The sequence below is a fragment of the Pteropus medius genome, unplaced genomic scaffold (genome assembly GCF_902729225.1).
Source record: "Pteropus medius unplaced genomic scaffold, Ma_sr-lr_union100, whole genome shotgun sequence".
NCBI classification, from domain to species: Eukaryota; Metazoa; Chordata; class Mammalia; order Chiroptera; family Pteropodidae; genus Pteropus; species Pteropus medius.
Genome location: NW_024351730.1, coordinates 24,158,297 through 24,184,750, shown reverse-complemented (window position 1 = coordinate 24,184,750; position 26,454 = coordinate 24,158,297). Strand labels below are relative to the sequence as shown.

General features: G+C 39.9%; 1 protein-coding gene and 1 pseudogene across 1 annotated transcript; one reads left to right on the top strand and one right to left on the bottom strand.

Moving 5' to 3' along the window:
* The first annotated feature begins 456 nt into the window (after nt 1-456).
* Nucleotides 457-26,393, top strand: PPEF2 (protein phosphatase with EF-hand domain 2). The gene is made up of 16 exons (XM_039845480.1): nt 457-1,907; nt 5,822-5,949; nt 6,105-6,162; nt 7,064-7,239; nt 8,553-8,667; nt 9,682-9,728; nt 10,530-10,696; nt 11,155-11,191; nt 11,283-11,432; nt 14,667-15,056; nt 16,749-16,934; nt 17,549-17,691; nt 20,313-20,419; nt 21,262-21,425; nt 22,137-22,224; nt 25,680-26,393. Exons 1-16 carry the CDS (start codon nt 1,853-1,855, stop codon nt 25,931-25,933), a joined length of 2,265 nt encoding a protein of 754 aa, XP_039701414.1. The 5' UTR covers nt 457-1,852; the 3' UTR covers nt 25,934-26,393.
* Nucleotides 22,924-23,042, bottom strand: LOC120588608 (uncharacterized; annotated as a pseudogene).
* Nucleotides 26,394-26,454: the final 61 nt, after the last annotated feature.

Sequence of the window (26,454 nt, the reverse complement as noted above, 5' to 3'; positions counted from 1 at the left end):
AGGCGGCTGCTATAACAAAATATCACTGACTGGGTGGCTTAGACAACCAACATTTATTTCTCACAGTTCTAGAGGCCGAGTAGTCTAAGATCAAGGTGCCAGTAGATTTGGTTCTTGGTGAGACTCTCTTCCTAGCTTGCAGATGGCCACCTTTTCACTGGGTCTTCACATGGGAGAGAGAAAGAGGGAGAAGAAGACGGAGAGGGAGAGAGAGAGGGAGAGAGAGAGAGATAAGGTTTCTCCTCCTTTTCTTATAAGGATGCTAACCCCATCTGGAGCTCTACCTTCATGACCTCATCTAAACTTAATTATCTCCCAAAGACCCCACCTCCAAATACCATCATAATGGGGGCTAGGGCTTCAACATGTGAGTTTTGGGGAGACACATTCAGTGCATAATAATGCTGCATTGAGACAGTATGCCTTTTACTGCTTCTGAAATTTGAGGGAGGGACATGTTCTTAACCTAAGAAGAGTTAGAAAAAGATTCATTTTTGTGTATAAAAATAAATATGGCATAATGTTTATTCAATATTTATTGAATCCTCTACTATGTGTCAAGTATCATGTTAAATCCTAGAGATAAAAATGATAAATTTGCTCACACACTGTCTTTGATCTCAAGGAACTCAAGTCTAATGGTAGACAGACAAAGCAGAAAATTCTAATAGTGATGGAGATGCAAATAGGATATTCAGAAGCTTTGGGGCATGTCAAACTGGCTTTCTTAAGGAGGGTGGTACCTAATGTTAGCCTTAAGGAGTGAGTAAAGTTAGTCAAATTTAGGGGAGCAGCATAGGAAGAACATTCCAGGTAAGAGCAAAACACAAAGGTCATGGTGGTCAAAGAACAGAGTTTGATGGTAGGAGAGAAGAGAGATGAGGCTGGAAAAGTAGGCTTCTGGGAGGTATCTAATTGTGATACCTGACATCTGAGGCATTCCAGTGAACATTTAGCAGGAAGCTGGGTATATGGGGTTAATATTAATGATGGCCTGTGATGAAGGTATAGATGTGAAAGGCGGGAAGTGGTGGTTGAAAATGTGAGGGTTGATTAAATCATCTGGGGAGCATGTACGTAGAGTGAAGAGAGCTTACATTTGAGTCTAGACTACAAATAAAAATAAGCATTTAAGGGATAGACAGAGAAATGAGCTCAAGAAGGAGAGAGAGTAAATAGTTAGAGAGGCAGGAGCAAATACAAGGGAGTCTGGTATCATGGAAGCCCAAGGAATAGAATTATAATCAAAGTGTGACTTGTGGAGGCAGATGGCTTGCTGTTTTGGCAAGGTAAGGACGGAAAAAATGAAGACATTGGAGACATTGACGTGAAAGATTTTAATCAACAGTGGGGATGTTAAAAGTGATCTTAAGAGGAATTGAGAATATATGTAGTTTACTCTTGAAGGAAATCTGGAGAAGAAAAGAGAGGTTGGGTTATAGCTAAAGGGATATAGGAAATCAAAGCATGAAGAAGAAGAAGGAGGAGGAGGAGGAGGAGGAGAATTGCTTTGAGAGGAGAAGAGACTTCAGTTTGTTTCTCGATTACAAAGGAAAAGCCACTAGGAAGGCTGAAAACATAGGAGAGATAATGAGATGAGAAGTGGAGGAAATTTTCAGGGGAGGAACGCTTCACGCACTGAGCCTGGAGAGGTGGAGGATGGTTGCTCTCCCATGATAGTCTCACATTTTTTTATGATGTGGGAGACAAAGTTCATAGATAATTTGGTCCACCTGAACTAATACTCTGCTTGAATATCTCTATTGTGGATTTCCCCTTTCTTTTGTCAGCGAACGATTCACTTTCCCTTGGACTTGCTATCTGTGTCCTGCACAAACATTGTACTTACACCATGGGAAGCGGCACCTCAACCCAACACCATTTTGCTTTCCAGAATGCAGAGAAAGGTATGTGTTTCCCACCTCCTGCACTAGCTCTGGGTACCCCAAAGCTCATGTTGCATAGGGAAGGACTTCTAGGATAGAAGCAGGAAACTATTATATTTGTCCTCAGGCAACTCTTGAAATTCAGCTTCTTCTACTTGTGATGTGACCAGCAGAAGGTTCAGCTGAATATCTTAGGACTCGGTGAAATAAATCTGACAATTAAAATTTACTCAAAGAGTCAGGATGTTCATTGGGGTTTATCCCAAACTATACATGTACAAGTAAGTGAAACAGGTTGAGCCAAAGTGAGTGAAAGAGCATTCCAGGTAGAGGATACAGCATGTATGAAGGTCATGGGGTAGGAAGAAGCAAGGCACATTCAAGGAACTGAATGGTCCAAAGTGAACGAGATGGAGGATAGCATTGCATGAGGCTGCTGAGGTAAGCAGACCCCAGATCACTCAGGGTCTTCTAGGATTTTAAACTTTATCCTAAAGGCATGAAGAACCATTGAAGAATTAAAAATAGGAGTTCTGTAATGATTTACATGTTAAAAGACCCTTCTGGCTTCTGTGAAGAAGGGATTGGAGGGGGTAAGAGTAGAATAAGGAAGAACAGTTTAGAAGCTACCAAAGTCATCTAAGCAAGAGATGATGATGTCTCGGTCCACAGTTGGTGGCAGTAGAGATGAGGAGAAGAGCATGAATTTCAGCAGTATTCAGGAGGTGGAATTGACAGGATCCAATTGATTAGATGTATGGGGTGATGAAGAAGGATGGATGGAGAATGACCTCCAGGTTTCTGCTTAGCAAAACTGGTCCGATGATACTTCCAATTACTGATGTAAAAATAATGGGGAAGAACCGAGTTTGAATGGAGGGAAGACAATGAGTTTATACTCGTTGGATGGGAAGCACCCATGAGACATGTGGGTGGAAGTGCCGAGTAGGCAGCTGTGTATTCAGATCTGGATTTGGGAGAGAGGTGGGGCTGGAGACACATGCATTTGGAAGGCATCGAAGTATAGGTGGTTGTTGGAGCCATGGGGATCACCGAAGTAGCCTAGAGTGAGATTAAAGCCCGATCAAAGACCAGGGCCTAGGACAGAGCCATGAGTGACTTCAGTATTTAAGCATCAGGTAAGAGAGGATGAGCCAGTAAAGGAGGCCAAGTAGAGGCAGCTAGAGATGTGGGAAGAAGCGAGGGAAATGGTGACAGCATCTTGTTTACATGGGCCTATGTATCTCTGTAAGTTTGTGACTTCCTTGCTTTCTAGTTTGGCAATATGTCCCACACACATCTTGCATATTTTTGGCCCCAGACCAGGAATGCATATTTCTCCAGGGTGTCAGGTATTCATTGCTACCAGGTTGGTTATTGTTTCTATATCATTTTAGTGAACAGATCCAGAAAATATGTATTATTTAAAGAAAAAAAATCATAATGATCAATTTATATTTAGGATTACAATATTTTTACTCAACAACCTTGATATTATGTTTATATCTCTTTTCTCTTTATTAAAAACCTTTTTTTCCCAAATGACATAAATATAGTATTATTCATCCTATTCTATAGTATATAAATAATAGCTTCAGAGTGATAATAATAATACTATTAGAAACAATATGATTAGTGAACACCTTTTTAGATTTCTTTGTAGTTCTTTTTTCTTTGGGGATGTCCACTAGGGATGTACGAATAAGTGAACTCTCAAGTCTTTTGAAATAACTCCTTTCTGCATGGTGATTCCACCAGCTTATACACAGATTCACTTGTTTAACTTTTGCTTTTGATTTCTAGAGACTGATTTTTTTCATTTTTGATTTAAATTTGTCTTCAAATTTTGTAAAACATTTAAACAATTCCTATAAGTAATTGGATTTACATTATTCCTGTAAGTTTGTTGCTGTGTGACAAACAATCCCCAAATCTCCTGGCTTAAGAGCCATTTTGTTCTGCTCATGATTTTGTGGGTCAGGAGTTTACTGTGGACCCAGTTGGGTGGTCTGTCTCTGATCCTCTGGGCAGCTGGGCTGGCGGCTCTCCTTCTAAGACAGCTCTTCACTCAGTATCTGGTGTCTTGGTGCCCCTTGGCCTCCCTCTCCCCACATGGTTGTCTTGTTCTTAATAAGGGATTTTAACAGCTAGGTGTATTTGTAAATGGCACCCTAGGATTTAGTCTACACAAGGCAGGAGCAAGAGTAGCTCAAGTATGTTGTATTGTGTTGCTGGGAAGGGAGAATGGGGTTTAGGATCTAAAACTATCCTGCACCTGACAGGGCCCACCCATCTCAATTAAAAGGTAATCCATGCTCTGGATAGAGGACTGGGAGGGAAAAACAAAACAAAACAAAACAAAACAAAAAACAAAAACAAAAACAAAAAACAGAGAAACAGAGAAAGAGGCATTGCCTGCATCTCCTGCTCTAACCAGCTGAAGCAGGACAGAGGATATAAGTATATCCAGTTGGTAGCACCTTACTCAAAATGCTTGAGGCAAGATGTTAGCAAACATTTTCATAGAAATTGATGGCCATGATAGTCCTCAGTGTTGCTTACACTTCAGTGCAAGTAAGAATCATGTATGGAGCTTGTTAAACCTGCAGATTTCTGGGTTCCCTGTAAAGATTCTGATGCTGTATGTCTGGGGCGAGCTCCAGATATCTGTGTGTTTCCCATGAGTTCCTAGAGAGTCTGTAGCATTTCATTCACTATTCTGAACATGGATTTACAGAATTCAATTGGTAGAGCTTCAACCTCATGACTTAGCTCTTAGTAAGTGCCTTCAATACTTAGAGTACGACATTTTTTCTCATAGAAAATATAATTCATCTTTGCTTAAATTCCTCCCAGATCCTCTTGTCCAACCCCACCATTGTCTTTCCTCTCAGGGAAATCATTAAGAATTCTATTAGCTCCCTAATGCAAGCTAAATATATTAAATCAATCTGTCTACTGTTCGCAAGGTTGACCTGCAGGCTTTCCTTTGTAATCCAGCTTTATCTACAAATACTCCATTCATCACTGACAGCACATCCAGGCCTTGGAGCTTAAGAAGAATCTAGTTATTTGTGTGGATAGCCGTCCTCCTCTCTAGTAGTAGCACCTGATCACAGGTCCTAAAGCCTCTATGAAAAATTAAACCTACTCATGCCATCTTGTGGTACATGGTCACCTGGCACAGGTTCTGGCGAAAGGAAAAGCCTAAAGGCTGCTCATGGTTTGATAATACAATCATGGAAATATTGTGATGGGGACAATTAAAATCTGTGGTGATGTTGGAATATAGGGATGGCCAGCACAGGACCCAGCAAGCACTTATCATCACCTGACATTATAGTACATAGTAATGTGTGTGTTTGTTTGTTGTTTCCTCGTCATCATCTGGTTCATACACTTTTCTAGGTGAAGACATTGAAGCCCAGGAAGGTGACTCATCAGAGGCCACATGGCTAGTCAGGGCAGTTCCAGGTTCAGAATTCAGGCCTCCTGACATCCAGTCTGTTGTTTCAATATCAAGGACATTTTGATATTGAAACAACAGACTGGATGTCAAGAGACCTGAATTAACCCACTCTTTAAAAATTCCACATCCTTGTGATCTCTTCAGTTTTCATATCCTTCTCAGAATCCCAGCAATCCGATCTTTTCATTTCTACACATATAGAAGTTTTCATCAAAAAGTGGAAATTCCAATAACCTTCCAGTTATATTAGCATAACCAATAGGTGATAATGGAGGTGGTGTGGAAGGCAGGAATGGCGAAAGAGAGTACCCCAGCCAGTGAGAAGTCGAATTTTTCCTGCCAGTAGCAATGGGTAGTGCTTTCCCCACCATCTTGTCCCCACATTATAGTGGGAGGGGTACCCCTCAACTCCCCCCAGGCCGAGGGGGCCCCAGCTCACAGGCTTGCTTCTCCATCTGTGTCACAGCTTTCAAGGCAGCAGCCCTAATCCAGAAATGGTACCGGCGCTACATGGCACGCCTGGAGATGAGGCGGCAGTGCACCTGGAGCATCTTCCAGTCTATAGAGTATGCTGGGCAGCAAGACCAAGTCAAGGTATAGTGGGATGTGGGGCGGGGCTGCCTCCGGCTCTGCCTTCCAGCCCCTAGACAGCAAGGCCCAGGTGCCCAGACGGTGTAGCTGATCTGGACCACTCTTGAGTTCTCTTCCCATTTACCTCTAAAGCCAAGTCTTCTTGGGTTCTTCTGCAGCTCCATGATTTCTTCAGCTACCTTGTGGATCACTTCACACCCAGCAGTCACAATGAGCGTAAGTATGAACTGCCACAGGGTATGTCTTCCTGCCTTAGGGTCAATGATCCGGGGGATGCACGGGGAGTGAAAATGTGAATCTGGTGACAGCTGGGAATGAGCAAGGAGGATGACAACAAATAAATGGCAGAGCGGATTTGTATTCTGGGTTCTCTATGAAGCACACCTAGAGATAAGAGTTTCAGTACAAGTTTATTTGTTAAATACAAGAAACAGAGGGGTTGTGAGGAGGAAGTGGGAAGGGATTCAGGAAATGGAAGGCAGCCAAGACATGGTGGGCTACTAAGCCAGCAACTCACATGCCTGAGAAATAGTGTAAAACACGCCCCTCAGAATGATCGCTCCTGAAAGGAGAGGGAACTTGAGTCTTTATATGTCAGCTCCTGAGAGTCATTGGTTGAAGGCTGTTGGGAGGGGCAGATGAAAAGGTTTGTTAACCCCCAGCATTTTGAGCTCACAAAGCAGGACTCTGTGTGGACCCAGAAAAAAAAAGCCCTCAAGCTAGAGATGCAGAGGCAGGCAGCTGGAAATTGCCTGAAGGGCACTGAAAGATCTGAAGCATCTGCCACATTCTCGAGTACACCATAAATGCCTGTGAACTTTTTTTCCACCACAGCTTTTCCCTTTCCTTCTTACAAACCTAGGCCCCTACATTTCCATCCTTTCTATATCTGACAGATCCCCATCTTTTAAAATAAAAGTAGAATAGAATTAACATAAAAACATAACCTTTCCTCCTGCCCATCCTAATCTGTTGTCATTTGCCCCTTTCCTTTCTCCTCTCCTGTGCTGGAGCCAATGCCAGGTCCCAGTTCAAGTACAGTCCAGGGAAGAAATCTGCATTGTCCATGGACTGCACATCTGATCATAAGCTGGCCCACTTTCTCTATCCTGACTAGGGGACTTCCTGAACCGCATGTTTACTGAGGAAAGAGTGCGCCGGGACTCTGAGATGGAGAAATTCAGTGACTATGAATCCATAGAGGTGCCAGACAATTACACAGGGCCACGCCTCTCCTTCCCACTCCTTCCTGACCATGCAACTGCCCTGGTGGAAGCTTTCAGACTGAAGCAAGTAAGTTTAGCCCGGAACCTGAGTTGTTATCAACTCCGTGTCATGTGTGGAGGGAGAACAGACCAGCTCAGAAGGAATGGCCCTGGGTTTAGGATGTTCTTGTCACGGGTCCGCTAGAGAGATTCCATTCCCCCTTTGCTTCGCTAGGACCAGTGGCTGATTGGCTGCTTTTTATGCACTGAAAACTTCTCCTCCTAGTCATGTAATCCCACAGATAATTATTAAGCATGGCTATATGCAGGCACTGTTCTGGGCACGGGGGATACAGCCGTGAGCAAGACAGACACCAATCCCTGCCCTCATGGGGCTGACATTCTAGTGGGGAGACAGACAAGAAATAATAAATAACAAGTAAGGAAATTATATATTATATTAAAAGGTGATAAGAGCTGTGCCAAAGAATAAACTAAATTCTAGGCGAGAGAGATGGCAATTTTATAGAGTGGTCTGGGAAGGTGTCACTGAAAAGGTGATTTCTGAGCAAAGGTCGAAGGTGGTGAGGGAATGTACCATGTGGACAGCTGAGGAAAATCATTCCAGGCAGGGAGAACAAATGGAAAGGCCCTGACGCAATGCCTTGCCTGGACTGCTCAGGGACCTCAGGAAGGCCATCGCGGCTGGAGAGGAAGGAGCAAGGGAAGAGCATTAGGAGATGGAGGCAGGGGGCGGGGGTAGACTTTTATTCTTCTGAAAGAGATAGGGAGACATTGGGCACAAGAATGATATCATCTGGCTGGCTTGCTTTTTAAAATTATCATTCTGTTTACTGAATAGAGTCTAGGGAGCAAGGGCTGAAGCAGGGAGACAGTTAAGAGACTACTGCAATTGTCCTGGCAAAAGATGAGAGTGTCTTGAAACCCTAGTGATAGAGGCAGAGGTAGCAAGAAGTGGTCAGATTCTGGCTCTATGCCAGATTCCAATCTTTCTCCTCTTTTACATGAATATAATTCACTGCAGGAGGAGTTGGGATGATTTTCCCAGTAAGATCAGGATCACTCAGTACCATCAACATGCATGTACTTATTCACACTTCGCTGAAACAACCATGTGTTTCTCCTTAGCTAAAGGCAAAGGAGGCTTTCATAGAGTGCATAGGAAAGAGGAAATCAATCCAATATTTGGGGGACAGTGAAAAGCAGAAACAAGTGTAGAAGACGGGTGGAAAAGAAAGAATCCGTGCATAAGGTCCTGGGGTAGACTACTAAAGTCACTTTTGGGGTTGGTGATGGAGTCATTACCTGTAAATGTGAGGTCCATTTTCCATCAGGAATACCAGTGTCGCTTTGTTCCCCTCCTCCTCTTCCTCCTAGTAGCAGCTCCATGCTCGCTATGTCTTGAATCTTTTGCATGAGACTAGGAAACACCTGGTACAACTGCCGAACATCAACCGGCTGTCGACCTGTTACAGTGAGGAGATCACAGTGTGTGGTAAGAGCTGGTTAGAAATGGCTATACAAGCCAGACTCAAACAAGAAAACTCTGCCGTGATGGGGGAGGAGGAAAAGTGGGACTTGGAGGTGGGGCGATGGCAATGTGGGCAGCCAAGTTCACTCCTTCACACTGATTCGCTCCACACTTACTAAAACTAGAGGTGGTACAGTAAAAGAGAACAGAGGCGTGCAAGGGACTACCCTCTGCTTTATTTTCTCAAGCAATTATATATGAGTTCCCAAACTCGTGCTCTCCATTCAGAACAAAATCCCTGCAAATAGCCAGACCCCCCCACCTCGTTAGAAGACAGTTTATTGATTGTTACTTGAGTAGGCCCCGATGCCTAGAGAATTATTACTTCCATCACATATATTCTCCCAGAGAGAAATCCTGTTAATGATGATTTTCTCCATCTTCTTATGTTTGCAGTGTTGTTTTAACATCCGTTATAGATCGACGCCCCACACTTTAACTTAGGAGAGGCAGACTAGTACATCAAGGATTGTAAAATGTCACTTCTAGGCCACATGCAGATAGGTCTTGTTTACCCTAAAATGGTCTTAAATTTTTAAAATTAGTTTCCAACATTTGAAAATAGAAGGATTTCATATTAAAATCCAGATTTCCAACTTTTCCTGAAAAATCTTGTAAGACTGGCCAGCCCTTAAGTGAGTTGCAGGTTCCTACATTGGATGGGGCAAAACCTCTGCCATTCTCATCTGGGCTTGCAGCCCAGCACTATTTTGTCCCATCTTTGCTTCAATAAGAATATAGGTTATTTACTATTTATTACAATTATGCAAGAAAAGCAACATGCTTTCTGCTTTCAATACTAACTATCCTTGCAACAAGGGAAATGAATATTTATCCCTATCTTACATACGGAAAAAAGAGTAACCATAAGTTTTTCAACTTTGTTAGTCTGTTCTGGGTATTTTCCTTTTTATAGTAAAAATGAGAAACAATGGTAAGGACCAATCAAAAATGATATTCTTTCTCTGTCTTTGTTAGGAGATTTACATGGCCAGTTAGATGACTTGATATTTATATTTTATAAGGTAAGAATGTTCAATTTAAGTTCCTGTCTTACTCTTAGGTTTAATTTAGAAGTTCGAATGCGTTATCTATTAACAGATACTTAAGTACTGCTTGGATTTTAAAAATATTAAATATATGTAGTATATTTATACATAAAATATTAAAATACATAGTAGCAAATATATAAAAGCCAGCATTGCATTATATTTCTAGTACATTTTTATAAACTGTTTTAAAAATACAAAATCTGAGGTTAATAAAGAGAAGGAATCTTTATTTAGCAATTGATTTTTTTCAAAATAAAGAAAATTACTTATTATCAAAGCAATTGAAAGTTATTTTCATATCCATTTTTAGTTATAAAATATAGAGCTTTTAACAACATTTAAGAATATTCTATTAATATAATAGAACTATACATATTACATTTCCCAAAGCATTTTGCCATGTATTGTCTTGTTTAATCCTGAGGAATCTATGGCAGTTGTTATTGCTAATTAAAGATAGTGAGGGCAGAACTTAAAACTGGTCTTTGGATCACAAGTTCAGTGCCCTTTACATGTATACCATATGGCAATACTCTGGCTTTGCATAAAGCATTTATTTTGATGAGCATGTCATGACCTCAGACTGGCTGGAAAAATAACATAAGACCAATAAAAACATTTCTATCTTTTACTGACATTTCATATATGGAAGAGAACCAGAAAACTCAGAACTGGTGTTAGATCTGAGGTACCCGTTAAATGCACATTGGCTTAACCTGATTTCCTACTCTCTCGCTCACTACCTCCTCCTGGACTTGTCTCCTCGCTGGGAAGAATGGCCTCCCGTCCCCAGAGAGGGCCTACGTGTTCAATGGTGACTTTGTCGATAGAGGCAAGGATTCAGTAGAGATCCTGATGGTTCTTTTTGCCTTCATGTTGGTTTACCCAAAAGAGTTCCATCTTAACCGAGGAAACCACGAGGACCATATGGTGAACTTACGGTACAAACCCAAACAGGCTCGGGTGTTTGATATTCGCTTGTTGCAATTGTTGAAAGTTATTTTGTCAGAGCTTCTTATTTGTTAGATGCCTTTTGAAAGTAGTTTTCCAATTTTATAAAATACACAGTATATAACATTTTAAAAGATTTTAAAAATTTACACATATCCTACCATTCGAATAAAACCATTAATTTTTTTCACATATTGTACTCTATCATATACACAATAAAAGTTCACTATTGAAAAAGTAAGAAATATGGATAAGCAAAGGGAAGAAAATTAAAATATCCCATAATTTTTTTACCTAGAGATAATGTTGTAATTGTAAATATTTTGGAGATTAGTCTCTTTTCTATATAGTTAAGTACATGTATATAGAACATGCATTCTTCTAATAATGCAATCAAGCCATAAGCATTATTGCTAAATATGATATCTATTTTTGCTTCTAAATCTAGATATGGCTTCACCAAGGAAGTGATGCATAAATATAAGGTACATTGCCTATAAAAGTAAAAGTTTCTCTTAGTTCAGAAAAGTTGAGTGATTATTTGAAACTTAATATCTTGTTCATATCATTTTTCAGACACATGGCAAGAAAATACTAAAAATACTGCAAGATGTTTTCTGTTGGCTTCCATTGGCCACTCTGGTTGATGAGAAAGTCCTGATTCTTCATGGTGGAGTGTCAGACATGACTGACCTGGAGCTTTTGTCTAAACTAGACAGGCACAAGGTACTCACTGAATAATGAAATAGTGCAAATTTCACAATAATGTACAGTTTCAATGCCAGTATAAAATAAACATCATCTCACATGCTGGCTCCAGTTGACTAATAAGGACTGTTAAGAGAAGCCATTAAACCATCAAAAGGAGAAACTATTGAGAATCCACAGCTAAACTCAGGAGTAAGTATGCAGTGACCAAGTAGAGATGTTTGTCATGGATGTGACAGTGGGGAGTAGCAGCTAGTGCCATTTGTTTGTCATCTCTGATCTAGATAATTCTGGGCAGTTGGAGTAGAGAAGCCTAAGATACCATTCAAGTGTAAGAGTCTATGATTAAAAGAAAACAGTTCTGCTACCTATAGTTATATGAACTTGAATAAGTTGCTTAACTTATTGTAATCTCATTTTCTAAATCTATATAATAGAGACATAAACAACTATATCGTAGATGTTGTGAGGATTAAACAAAAATATATGTGCATGTGCCTTACAAAATTTATACATAGTATTAACTACATCTGACTGAAGTGGCAGAAAACTTCAAATACAATGGCTAAATGTTTATTTTTTTCTCAAGTAAGTAAAAGCTGGAGGCAAGCAGTCCAGGGCTGGTATAGTAACATCACAAAGGGACCCAGGTTCCTGCTCCCTTGTTGCTCCATCATGTTGCATCATAGCCCAGCATGGCTACTTGAGCTCCAGCCATCATGACTCTGTTCTAACCAGCATGAATTAGAGAGTAGCAGAAAGGCATGTTTCTTTTCCTTAAGGACATTTGTTTATACATACAATTTCTATTCATGTTTCTGTTCAGAACTCTATCATATGTCAACACTTACCTAAAAGGCAGGTTGGAAAGTATATCCTTTATTCCAGGTGGTATCTGTAATAATCTGAGTTCTTATTACTAAGGAAGAAGGGTAGACAGATGTTGGGGTAGCAGCATTGCCTTAGTCTGCCCCTGTGGCTCCCCAGATTTCGATGCATGCTTTTCTTCTCACACATAGAATCATGCTCATCCCTTCCCCAAGGGAATTGACACTCAAGTCTCATCCAACACTTGGATCCAGCTCAAAGTCTGAGATTTCTGGATTCAAGTCCTATCTATCAGGTGGCTATGGTCCCTGTGGTCTGATGACTAAAAGACAAGTTATGTGTCTCTGTACACCCAAGCTCAATGTTGGAAGGGGAAAAGGTTAATTCCTTGCCAGAGATGGAGGAGGAGAGGCCTACAACATTTTTAATATCTCCCTCCAAAGCTCATAAAATCCCCTGTACAATCTTTACAATCTCACCCCCTTCACGTTCTTAATAGAGAGCTAGGGTCCTAGGGGACCCAAAACCAGCTCTCAGCATTTCCTTTGTCAATTCTGCATGTCATCTGGTACCTCTTCCCCCCGCCCCCCATTCAAACATTTCTATTTAGCTGCATCCATATCTAGAGGTAGAGGCAACAAATCACAATAGAGAAGATTATTTTATGGGAAGAATCACATTTAATTATGTAAACATAGGAGCAGTAGGAACTTTGAGAAAATGTTAGAGGACAGTTTGTTTTCTGTAGTTTAGCAAAAAGCTTTTCAACAGCTGGTTTGCAAAGCTCTGGGAAGGGCTGATGTTGTGATCTGTACAGATTCCAAGGACCACTTGGGAGGGAAGCACAAAGAAAATTGGGCTCTGGGGCCAGTTACCTGGATTCAGTCCTGGTACAGCCTTGAGGGCTCTGTGCCTCAGTTTTCTTATCTGAACTATAAATGAGGGTGCTATCTCATAGGGGTGGGAGGGCTAATCAGTTAATTCCTGTAAAGCTATATAACTGAAGATCCTGTCTCATAGAGGTGGCCTCGAGGTTAGTCAGGTAGTTCATGTAAAGTGCCCAGAATAGCTCCTATTTGGAAAAGGGATCAATTTATATTAACAATATTATTTTCCTTAAGAATCAAAATTAAAGATGCCTCTTGGAGCAGATAATAACATCCTTAAAATAAAGTTCCCTGTGTGTTGAGAGGGGTGGGACTGATGGTCTGGCCCATGCTGTGATTTGGCAGTGAGAAGAGCAGGAGGTGGTTGGGAGGCCATTCACATTTTGTGGCCTTTTACTTTCTATCCCTAGGGCTGGAACTGCTCAGAAAATAATCAGCACTTGTCCAATGTTAGAGAATAATCTTTGTTCCACACTGTTCTCTCTGGATTCCTCTTCAAACATCATTCAGGTTCTGCTGACCCTTTAGCGTCCTTATTTGTTCTTGCCCTAAGCCAGTTCACACCAAAACGTGGTTTTATTATATCACAGTCCTTATATCTATTTGCAGAAAGTTCTGGTTACTTGATTACGCACATCCACAGAGTTCCTTCCCATTGTGAACCAGGCCTTTATCAGTGACATCCTTGTGGAAATTTTGCCCCTCAGTTTTCCCCGTGGCACTCAGGTGTACTGGGAATGGCTGCTCAATGCCACAGCTCTGCTCTGTGGCCTGACCCCTCCCCTTCCTGTGGTCAGAATTCTTTATTCTTGTGTCCACTATATTCTCAGCCAAGTCACAGTACAATGATGACTCTAAGTCAGTGAGAGGGACCATACTCAGTCCCTCTTCCCTATTAGGTTCAGGCTGAAAAGAGGTGCCTCTACCCCTCCCCCATTTTTCCTCAACGGGTGAGATAACAGGTTAGACGGCACTTTCTGTAAAATGCCATCCCACAGCTAGTGTCAAGATTTCCCTATTCCAACAGCTCTCAAACTCAAGCTGCATTTCTCCTTTCGTTTAGTATCTGTGGAACAACAGAAAAGTCAATAAGGGCTCACCTTCCTGAGAGAGAGGTGCCCTTTCTCATCCTTGTCTAAAAATCACTAGGCTCCCAGAGAGAAATAAGATAGTATTTATCAAATTATCTGTGGTGAAGGACCAGGTTTTATAAATTTCCAATTTGTCACAGATCGATACTTTTGTAAAATACAACGTATATGGATTACTAGAAAAATTAAATTCAAATAAAAAAGCACAAGCCGACTGATCGTGTGATTGAATGTCATAGCAATATCCAATGGCTATGAAAGTTTCTAAAGGTTTACTCTCAAGTTCTGTGCCTGTCTCATCCTGGGTCAGGACTAACGCTTTGCACACGGACCAGCACTCGTCAGCGGACCCCAGTGTGAGCAGCGCTGACCTGATACCAAAGTGCTAATTCAAAAAGGACTTCCGGTTTCATTCTGGCCTCTGTGTGTTTTCTGGACATTTCTAGATTGTTTCCACCTTGAGGTGCAAAACGAGAAAGGAGAACGGGAAGCCGGCGGAGGAGAAGGGAAAAGCCAACCAGACGAGCTCCGAAGGAAGACCCTCCCCGTGGTTTCTCCCCCAGAGCCGCTCCCTTCCCTCGTCACCCCTTCGCCTCAGCTCCCACAAGGCGCAGAAAGCCGGCCGCTCCTCCAGCGTTCCCTGCAGCAGCCTGCTGGAGCCCAGAGAGCTCTCCCGCAAGGTGCGGCGCTCGGTGGACCTGGAGCTGGAGAGATGCCGGCAGAAAGCAGGTTTCACCGTGATCAAGGAGAAGGAGGAGCCCTGGACCTTGGCGCCAGAGGCGGACTCAGCGGAAGCTGAGGAGCTGCTGGAGCCCACTCTGGAGGAGTGGAGGCAGGTGAGTGTGGTCAGGTGCCGCTCGCTAGAATGTAGCTGCCATCAGAGGCATCAAGGATTTAAGGATCAAATCTCTGTCCATGTAAATTCAAGATATTTTCTTTTTGCCCCTCTTTCTCTCTACCTGGGGTTAAAACACCCCAGAAAGATATTAATATTTGCCTAATGACTCATGTATGTTAGAGTTTTATAAAAAGTGGGATGACGTAGCAGGTGGGCTCTATTGCCTGAGTGAACTTGGTTTAGTGACCTAGCATCATTGGGTTAATTAAGATGTTTGTTTATTTTAATGTGTCAGAAAGATGGTTGCTGTGGCTCTAGCACAAAAGGGCTATCTCAGTAGCTTCTGTTCTTCCCCAAACAGGCAACCAAAGTCTTTTCCAAAATCTTCAAAACTCTGTCACATGACTACCCCAAGCTGCAAGGGAGACTGAGAAAGCACATATTTAGCTAGGCATATTGCCACCCTAAACACCCAACCAGAGTTCTCTTAGCAAGGAAGAAAGAGAACGGATACTGGGTGGGCACTCACAGTGTCTGCCAAAATAGGTGCTCTGGTAGCTAAGTGGAGGGCACATTTCATGGGGGGCAAGACTGGCAGGAAGATCCCTTAAAAGACTGTTGTAATCCAAGTGAGGATGATGATGGTAATCTCATGTAGTAGTATTAATAGAACTGTGTGAACTTGCTAGTACTCAACCATTTTGACCTATAAAAATGGCAATTGCTTATGATCCATCCAATAAAAGAAAGAATTATTTAAGAGGTAAAATTAGCAAAACTTGCTGATTGATTGGATGGAGGGTGGTGAGAAAGAGGCAGAGTTGCAGTGAACTCAGGCTAGGAACTTCACAGTGATAGATGGTGAGTTCAGGTTATTGATCTGAGTTATCTCGATCTGGACTTCAACATCCATTTAGAACTGACATTTTAAATTTTAAGTCTCTCCTTTTGCAAAACATGACTCATAAATAATGTACTGGTGTTTACAAATCAAATGCATTTTTTTCTTTAAAAATACATTTAGAAAGTATGGTGTTGACAACCAAAATGCACCCAACTATTTCATGTGGGTATATTTCACTGTGTAAGGCTGACAGTGTTGTCCTGAGTAATGACAATAGAGTTGAATCTGAATTGCTAAAAAAAATTTTTCAGCTCCTCTGCAAATTCTTTTAAAAATTCTAAACTTATTTTAAGAAATAAAATGTCCAATTGCACTTTCCCCAGACTTGGGGCCTTACAAATGCTGCATGAGAAACTCTATTGTCAGTCCCAGGACTTTTGCCTTCTCTTTGGGGAAAATGTCCAGGAGCTTGGAGTACCAGTGCTGACTGAAGGGCACTGGCATGGTCAAAGCTCCTGCCAGAGAAGCTCCCTTTTTATGTTTTACATGTTAAACTTTCAAGTAAGATTTATTTTCAAGAAAGTGGGTATATGCTTGTCAAACAATATGCACATAGCATGCTCATTTTGTAAATAATAAAGTATTAGAAAACCTCAGAAGTCCAAAATATAAATGAATGTCAAATATGGACTGCATGGAAATTTATTTACTTATTTTTATTCAAATGTTTTCATCTTCCCCTTCCTGCTCCTCCTGTTCCTCCTCTTCTTCCTCTTTTCTTAGGAATCACTCTGAATGAGTTTCTATCTAGTTTTGAGGAAAGAAATTATTTCTTGGTCTCTCCAGGTTGTCGATATACTGTGGAGTGATCCCATGGCTCAGGAGGGCTGCAAGGCCAACACCGTTCGAGGAGGAGGCTGTTATTTTGGGCCAAATGTGACAGAACAGTTGCTACAGAAATACAACCTGCAATTCCTGATCCGCTCACATGAGTGCAAACCTGAAGGCTATGAATTCTGCCACAGCCGCAAGGTGGGTGGACCTTCTACAGTAGCACGGGAGTGGTTCCTCCCGGGCCTGGATGAGCTAAGGCTCTCCTCACAATCAGCTGTGCCTTGTATTGGTTATCCACTTGCTCAAAGTAACTAGGTCCTTTACAGTCATTTATCCTTGACTTTTATAATCTCTTTAAAACTCACAATTTGATTAAGACCCCAATGTATTGACAATTAAAACTTTCTTCATAGAGCATCTCAGGAGGTACAACACTCTATAGGGAACTGCTTTGAGGTCTCGCACCAGCTAATAACTAATTTGCCTGCTACTTGTAAGGGCTATCCCAGTTTATTACACCCAGCTTGCCTCTAAGTTGAATCAATGAAGTGTTTTCCATGACCCTTGCTATTTTTACTTGGAGTGAAAATGTGAAGAAAATATGTTGTGGATGTTCTATCAGAATTCAAGTTTTTATTACTTGAATCACAACTCTTGCCCTATCAACATTAATGACTTAAAACAAACAAATAAACCCATAACTGATGTCAAAGAGGAATAGCAGCCCCTAAATTGGGTTGGGCCCTCTAGGATTGAGGTTAAAGAGTTCTTCAGTGAATCTGAGTGCCTGTCTCTCTTCTCTTTTTATTTAGGTGTTAACCATCTTTTCTGCCTCCAACTACTATGAAGTTGGCAGTAATAGAGGGGCCTATGTCAAACTGGGGCCAGCCCTGACCCCACACATTGTGCAGTATCAAGCTAACAAGGCGACCCACATGCTAACCATGAGGCAAAGGCAAGACTTGTCAATGAATGATTTTCAGAAATACAGAATTATAGTGCTTCTAGAAACTTTGAAGTGTCAAATGTTACACATTTATCCAAATTCTAAGTGAGAAATCAGAATATAGCTCTGTCAGAAATAAGGTGTAGAATAAACACTATAGCAGGAGTCCCTTCCTTCTTCATACATGAAAATCTCTACCTACCACCTACCCAAATTCGCTTCCTGCATCTTGGGTAAAGTCATAGCCCAGGCCACCAAGTCTTTCTAGGGTCATCCTTCTGTCCTCTCTCACCCTTTGTGCTACCCCCACAAACCCCAGCAAAAGGTTCTTTCACTATCTGGGGATTTGGCAGATGAATTTCAGTGCGTGCCTTTGTTAACAATACCCCTTCCCACATATATATAGTCTCACAATGAACTTATGAAATATGTTGTGTTACTAATTTCGGTTTCATAGATGAGATCTTTAAGTAACAGAGGTTAAATCAGCTGGCCCAAGGTCACACAGCTAATAAACTGTGAAAGCTGGCCTTGACCCAGGCAGTCATATCTCAAAACTTACACACTTAACGATTATGCAATACAGCCTCCCACTGTATATAAGCTACTAACAGATACAGTTTTAGTGGTACTAAACAAAGCTTTTAAATTATCAGATGAACTAAATGAGAAATCAAAACAAAGTAAACATAAATACAGTGGAAAGAACACATTAATATTTAGCATCCGTCTGTGTGAGTACTATATTTTAAATCACTATATTTTGAGTACATTATTTTAAATCACTCGAATTATTAAACGCTCAAGTTATTAAAAAATCGAGGCTAGCATTACCCCAAAAGAAATATTATGCAAAAATTTAAACTTACCAAGTGATAGTCAAACCTACTGGGTAGTAGAATCATCAGTGGAGCTTTATTTTAAAGAATCAGCCATCTGAGCTTCACCATAGCTCTACCAAATTAGAGTCTCCAGCATTGGGCTCCAGGTATCTGAAAGGCCATGATTCATATGATTTTGGTGTTGTCACTGCAAAAGGAGTTACCGTAGAGAATCCTATAATATATATTTTAATAACATAATTAAAGATCACTCAGCTCTTTGAACTATTCATTGATTGCATCAAACCAAGTACACCACCACTTAATATATCCAGAGGTCACACGTGTGACAACTTTAATTATCTGGACCACAATGGAGTACTTACAAGGAGGGGGGAAATATCTCTGACCAACTATAATCAATGTCTTAATGTCCATAAACTCAAGATCATGTGTTTTCTTAGAGGAACCCTCATTCAGGGTTTACTTTTTGTTTAAATCCATATCTCACAATAATAGTTTAACCAGCCTGGAATCTACCTGTCAAGATTGATTCCTGGCCCCATCCCTTATTAGTTATGTGACCTTGGGTTAGTTACTTATTCTTTAATGGACATAATAGTTGGATCTACTTCAGTGGGTGTTGGAGGATTAATGAGACGATCCATGCAGAGCTCTGCATTTAGTAAGTGCTCAATATGTGCTGCTTGACATAGGGACGGAGAGCCCTGTATATCCAGATAGCTCCCAAGACTGTTGCCATACTATATCCCTGCATGATAACAATCGATGGCTACAATTGACCAGAAAACAATTTAAATGCTTTGGCAAAATGGGGATTCATAAACTTTTGAGGGTCCCAGACCTCTTTTAGCCCCTGGTGAAACAACAAATTCTCTTCAGCAAAAGCTCATACGCTCACAAACCCATAAAATTTGACGTGAGTTTTAAGCAGTTCATACCTTTCTAGGGGATTGTGGAGCCATTAAAGACTATTATGCTAAACACTTAAAACTGCAAGGAAGATTTTTTAGCAAACATGATAAAAATTGTGTGTGTGTGTGTGTGTGTGTTACTTTTAGCACTTGAAAAGATAGGTTATCTGATCATCGTTTATAGAATGGTTCGTTCTTGAATGAGACATACAAATTAGTATTTACCTTTCATCTCTTTAATATCTTATTTATTCAATTACAGATATTTATTGAGTGCTTACTTACTTTGGGCTAAGTGCTGTGCCCAACATTACTCTTTTGACCCAGTAAGAATGAGAAAACTAAATTAATGTTATTTTGTTATTCATAAATCTTACCTTGTGACTGACTGACTGTTTAACATAATAATAAGTTACAGAGAAAGCATGATTTTGATAACAGATACCATTTGTTGAGTGCTTTCTATATGCCAGGCTTTCTTCTAGATGCTTTAAATGAATTGACTCATTTATTTGTCATAATACATAATAATCCTGAGGTAGCTACCATTTGTATCCCTACTTTGCAGATGGGGAAACTAAGGTACAGTGCAGTTATGTAACTTTACTACAAAGATGTTCTTTCTAGAACTTCTGCTCTAACCACCATTCAGTACTGGAAAGGGCAGCAGCATTCCTCAGACTGATCCTGCTTGTGCACAGCAGGGAAAAGGAGGGGAGCACTGGGGAGTGATAAGACATCAAGCTCTTCTCTCAAAAACTGAGCCCTTAGGAGGCTGAGACATTTAGAAATAGGTGAAATGTAATGAAAACCTGTGACTCTTTCTTTCATAGTAATTAAAAAAAAAAATGTTCCTTTTCTTCTTCTGTCCCAGGATTAGCAGAGTAGAGGAGTCAGCTCTAAGAGCTCTGCGGGAAAAATTATTTGCTCATTCCTCAGATCTTCTTGATGAATTTAAGAAGCATGATAAAGAAAAAACTGGTAAGACTAACCCAGTGAAATATTCACAGGGGAAGGAAGCTGGCCAGAAAATCTTTGTCTCACAGTAGTTAGCAAATAAATATTTGTTGAATGAACAAAGACCAAAAGATTTCTTTGACTATTTCCTTCATTTTATTCAATTTAATGTCCTATTTATCTTTTCTAAATTTTAGAATTCCAAGCTCTTAACAGAATATGAACTTGACTAAATATAGATGAAGATGGTGAAAAAATGGAGTCAAGGGAAGAGTGGCAAGGCCAGAACTAAGCAAAAAGCAATAAGTGGGGCAGGTTACAAGAGTGGATCCAAGATTAGCAAAAGATCAATGATTTGACTTCTTGTTGTTTAGTGGGTGCTCATCTGTTCCATGTTCTATTATGCAAGTTAGAAGTTTCATCTTTTTTTAGCTCAGTGGAATATGTAATGGGCATGGACTACACGCATCCGTATTAAAAAATAGCAGTAACAGTTATTCAGTCATAGCAATATATTTTCCTATACATATAAACAACCAATACTGTATCTGAATAATAGTTTATGTTATTATTTGTAAGAGTCTTGTGTGACTTTTAGGAGTATTGCCAGATTTAGCAAATAAATACAGGATGCCTAATTAAATTTGAATTATAGACAGATAAATAATTTTTAAGTATGAGTATGTCCCATGCAATATTTGACAATGGAAAGTAGAGTTTTTCTACCATGACCAACAAAAATAGTGACAGTGCTCATTATTTCTATTACCTACAGATAGTAAGAAGAATGTCAGAATAAGAAGGTATGCACTGTTGGGCAGGAAACTAGACTTATAGGTGATGGTTCAACAAGTTTTTTTCTACAGGTTTAATCACCTTCAGTGACTGGGCGGCAGCTGTGGAGTCTACGTTGCATCTAGGACTGCCATGGCGGATGCTGCGGCCACAGCTCGTGAACAGATCAACAGATAACATGCTAGAATACAAGTCCTGGCTGGCGGACTTGGCCAAAGAACAACTAAGCCATGAGGTGATGGTGTGAAAATTGTGGATGAGGGTGTTATGGACCATGAAAGCTCTTATTGAGAACCCAAAAGGGAAGATGGATGAGAAAATGGAACAACTACTTGTTGAGTTTAAATGTTTCAGATTTTGTGTTAATTGATTTCCATATATTGCTTCAGTTTATCCTGAAAATCACCCCCAAAGATGGGTTTTATCAGCCCCATTATAGCTATGAGTACACTGCTCACAGAGATTGTTACCTGCCTGGGATCATAGAGTTTCTAAGTTATAGAACTGAGACTCAAACCCAGGTCTGTCTGACTTCCTTGACATCATGCTGCTCCTTCCATTAAAAAAAGTATTCAATAAACACTTGTTGAATGTAATGTATGTGAAGCTGTGGGCTAGGTACTTTTTAAAAACAATTTTATTGCAATATAATTCACATACTATACAATTCATACATTTACAGCATATAAGTCAATGGTTTTTAGTATATTTGCAGATATATGCAACCAGCACCATGGTTAATTTTAGAATGTTTTTTATCATGTGCTCAATACTTCTTAAACAATTAGAGTACTTGGTGGGCTGAAGGGAGTTGGGGGTCGAGAGATGGTAGAACTTCTTCAGGATTTTTCAAGAGTGTCTTATTGTCAGGATTGATTGTGTGTTAATTATATAATAGGGCAAGCCTAACCTAAGCTATCAAAGGATAATGAGTTTTTTCTTGCAGAACATACAGTCAAGTTTGCTAGAAACGCTGTATCGAAATCGATCCAACCTGGAGACCATTTTTAGGATCATAGACAGTGATCATTCAGGTAAAGACACTCATTATCCCATCACTTCTGACACATAACAAGTATCTTACCTCCCATCCTTTGGTTTCTTCCCTGTGATTATTTAACTCTCTACTCAAGCACTTTGGGAGCCAGGTAAATAATGGCAATGCTTATAAATGGCAGAAACTAGACAAGTAGTTGAGCAATATCAGCGGTTTGTGTAGAAGAGGGGCTGAGCAGAGAAGAATAAGGGCAAACTGAATGAGAACTTATAAGTATCTTATAAGATCCCAGGCATTCTTCTTATGAGAATCATTATTAGTAGGTGTGATATTCCTTATAGTTATATCAAAGATAACCACAAAGTAATTAGGGGTGCCTAGAACAGAAAGACTTGTACAATCTCACTCCCAAAGCCTTTTTTTAAAACTTTTTATTTTGAAATAATTATAGATTCACAGGAAGTTACAAAAATCATACAGAGAGGTCCTATATACCCTCACCGTATCCCCCAATGGTCCAAAAGACCTTTTTCAATATTTTTACTCTTATCTATCTATCTATCTATCTATCTATTTATCTATCTATCTATCTATCTATCTATCTATCTATCTATCTATCTATCTATCTATCTATCTATTTATTTTAGGCAAGGCAGCCCTTGGTTGACCTCACAGATTGCAAGGAATTTGTCAGCTTACGATTCCTTATTTTATTTTATTTTTAATAATTTTTTTATGCCTATAGCACCTAGTCTTCCTAGGTAGTTTCCCATTCAGGTACTAACCAGGCTCGACTCTGCTTAGCTTCTGAGATCAGACGGGATCCGGCTTGTTCAGGGTAGCATGGCCGTAGACATTACTCTTATTTTTTTTGAGGTACAATTCACATACCATGTAATTTACTCATTTAAAATGTTCAGGTCAGTTACACAAGATTGTGTAACCATAATTTCTATCCAATTTTAAAACAGTTTCATCACCCTAAAAAGAAACCCATACTTGTTAGCAGTCATTGCTATTCCCTGTTCCTTCTTCACTAGCCCCTGGCAATCAATCTGATTTATGTCTCTGTGGATTTGCCTATTCTGGACATTTTATATAAATGGATTCATATGATATATGGCCTTTGGTGTCTGGCTTCTTTCATTTAGCATAATATTTTGAGGTCATCCACATTGTGTCATGTATCAGTTCTTTATTCCTTTTTATAGAGGATAATATTCCATTGTGTGGATATACCACATTTTATTTGTCTATTATTAGCTGATAGACATTTGGATTGTTTCCACTTTAAGCTATTATGAATAATGCTACTATGAACATTTATGTATAACTTTTTGTGTGAACATGTGTTTTCAATTTTATTAGGATATGTTCCTAGCTGTGCAGTTGCTAGATTATATGGTAAATCTATGTTTAATTTTTGAGGAACTGCTAAACTGTTTTCCACAGTAGCCATACCAGTTTACATGCCTAACAACAATGTATGAGGGTTCCAATTTCTCCATATCCTCACCAAAACTTATTATTTTTCTTTTATATTCTTTTTTTTTTCCCACTGGGTACGAATCTCATTATGGTTTTGATTTGCATTTCCTTAATAAACTAATGATGTTGAGCATCTTTTGATGTGCTTATTGGAAATTTGTATAACAGACTCCTCTTATCCTCAGGGGGATACATTTCAAAACCCTCAGTGGATGCCTGAGGCTGTGGGTAATGCCAAACCCTATAAACACTATATTTTGTCCTATATATACATACCTTTTCACTTAAAGAATGCATTTTATGGCTTCTCTTTGGCATATCTGAATTACCAGCATCACTACACTTGGGGCCATTATGGAGTAAAATAAAGGTGACTTGAATATAAACTCTGTGAGACCACAATAGTCAACCTGATAACCAATATGGCTGCTAAGTGACTAATGGACAGGTAGCATATATTATGTGGATACACTGGACAAAGGGATGATTTGTGTCCCGGGTGGGACAGATGGACAGATGGTGTGCATTTTAAAACTTATGAATTGTTTATTTCTGGAATTTTCCATTTAATACTTTCAGACTGTGGTTGGCCGAGAGTAATTGAAACTGAAAAGTGAAACCACAGAGCAGGGACAGCTGTACACACAGTACTCGACTTAGGATGGTTCGACTATTGATTTTTTGATTTCATGATAGTTTGAAAGTGATACGCACTCAGTAGAAACCGTACTTCAGGTTTGGAAATTTGATCTTGTCCTGGGATAACGATATGCTGTGCGATAATCTCTTGTGATGCTGGGCAGCAGCAGTGGGCCACAGCTCCCGGTCAGCCATACGATCACAATACTATGCTGTGTTAGATGATTTTGCCCAACTGCAGGCTAATGCAAGTGTTCTTTGAGCACATTTAAGGTCAACTAGGCTAAGTTATGATGTTCACTTGGTAGGTTAAGTATATTAAATACATTTTTAACTTACAATATTTTCAACTTACAATGGATTTATTGGAATGTAACCCCATAGTAAGTTGAGGAGCATCTGTATAACTTCTTTAGAGAAGTGTCTATTCAAATCCTTTGCCCATCTTTTAATTGGGTTACTTGTATTTTCATTGTTGAGTTGTAAGAGTTCTTTGTATATTCTGGATACTAGACCATTATCAGATATATCTTGTAAATATTTTATCTGATATTATGGGTTGTCTTTTCACTTTTTTGGTATCCCCTTTGATGCACAAAAGCTTTTAAATAAAAAATTTCATCTTATTTATCTTTTTTCTTTTGTTTGAGCTTTTGGTGTCATATCAGTAAAAAGTTATGTATCCAGGGTTGCAAAAATTTATACCTATGTTTTCTTCAAAGAGTTTTATATTTCTAGCTCTTACAGTTAGGTCTTTAATCTTGAGCTAATTTTTGTTTATAGTTGAAGGTAAGGGTCTAGCTTCATTCTCTTGATTGTGGATATCCAGTTGTTTGCTACCATCTGTTGAAAAAAAACTATTCTTTACCCATTAGATGGTCTTGGAACCTTTGTAAAAAATCAATTGACCATAGATATATAAGTCCAAAGGCTTTTAAATTAGTGTGTGTTTGGGTAATTTAATTCAGGGTTTCTCAGCACTGGTACTACTGACATTGTGGCCTGAATAATTCTTTGTTTTGGTGTCCATCCTAGGCATTATAGGATGCTTGGTAGCATCCTTGACCTTTATCCTAGATGCCAATAACACCCTACCCTCACCCCAATTATGACAATCAAAAATGTCTCCAGACATTGCCATATGTTCCCCAGAGGGGGTGGAGGTTTACAAATTTGCTCCTAGTTGAAAACCACTGGTGATTCAGTGGTTTTGTGCCATTCCCTTGGGGGTTTAAACTTGATACTAGGCCTTGGTTGTCTTTGATTGTTTAAAAGTAGGAAACAGGTATCCTTGCAATAATGTGGGAGGAAATGAACATTGAAAACTAGACTGACTCACTGAAGTGACTTCCTCTCTCTGATAAGGGTTCATCTCACTGGATGAGTTCAGGCAGACTTGGAAGCTGTTCAGCTCTCACATGAAGATTGACATTACAGATGACTGCATCTGTGACCTTGCCCGGAGCATTGACTTCAACAAAGATGGCCACATCGATATCAATGAGTTCCTGGAGGCCTTCCGCCTTGTGGAGCAATCCTGCTCAGAGGGCAATGCCGCAGATTGCCCACAAACCACAAGCACTGATGACAGTGGTTCCAGCAAGCCAGGTGCACACTAAGGACAGCCTGGTCTCCCTCAACCAAGGTGCCTCGTAAGCGATGCCAAGCTTTTTGCTGGAATAGCTTCCCTTGCTCTCTATAGATCTATGGAAATTTATGCTGAGAATTTGCCAAACAATATACATCAGAATCAATTGTGTATTTGTGGGTACGGGGTGGTGCGTGTACGTTTATTTTTAAATATATAGATGAACTAGCCCCAACTCAGAATTTTCACAAGGTGGGACCCAGATATTATTTTTAAATTCTGAAGTCTACCCCCAATTAAGAATCACCACCCCCCAAATCTGTTCCCTGTATGATCTTTCCTATCTGATTAAATGTCAATTTCATCCTACCAGTTTCCTTATTAAAACAAACAAACAAACAAACTTGACTTCTTTTTCTCATTTCCACATCCAACCCATCAGCAATTTGTTGACTCTACCTTCAAAACATCCAGAATTGAACCCTTTCTTATTCCTCCACTGTTACCTCCCTAGTCAATGCTGTATTATTTTTCATGAATTTCCTCATTTCT

Bases quoted from the DNA above. Each gene is read 5' to 3' on its own strand.
- PPEF2 (XM_039845480.1), top strand. From the start codon at position 1,853: ATGGGAAGCGGCACCTCAACCCAACACCATTTTGCTTTCCAGAATGCA. The intron at 15,057-16,748 runs GTGAGTGTGGTC...TGGTCTCTCCAG, and splicing joins CTCTGGAGGAGTGGAGGCAG to GTTGTCGATATACTGTGGAG. The intron at 22,225-25,679 runs GTAAAGACACTC...CTCTCTGATAAG, and splicing joins CATAGACAGTGATCATTCAG to GGTTCATCTCACTGGATGAG.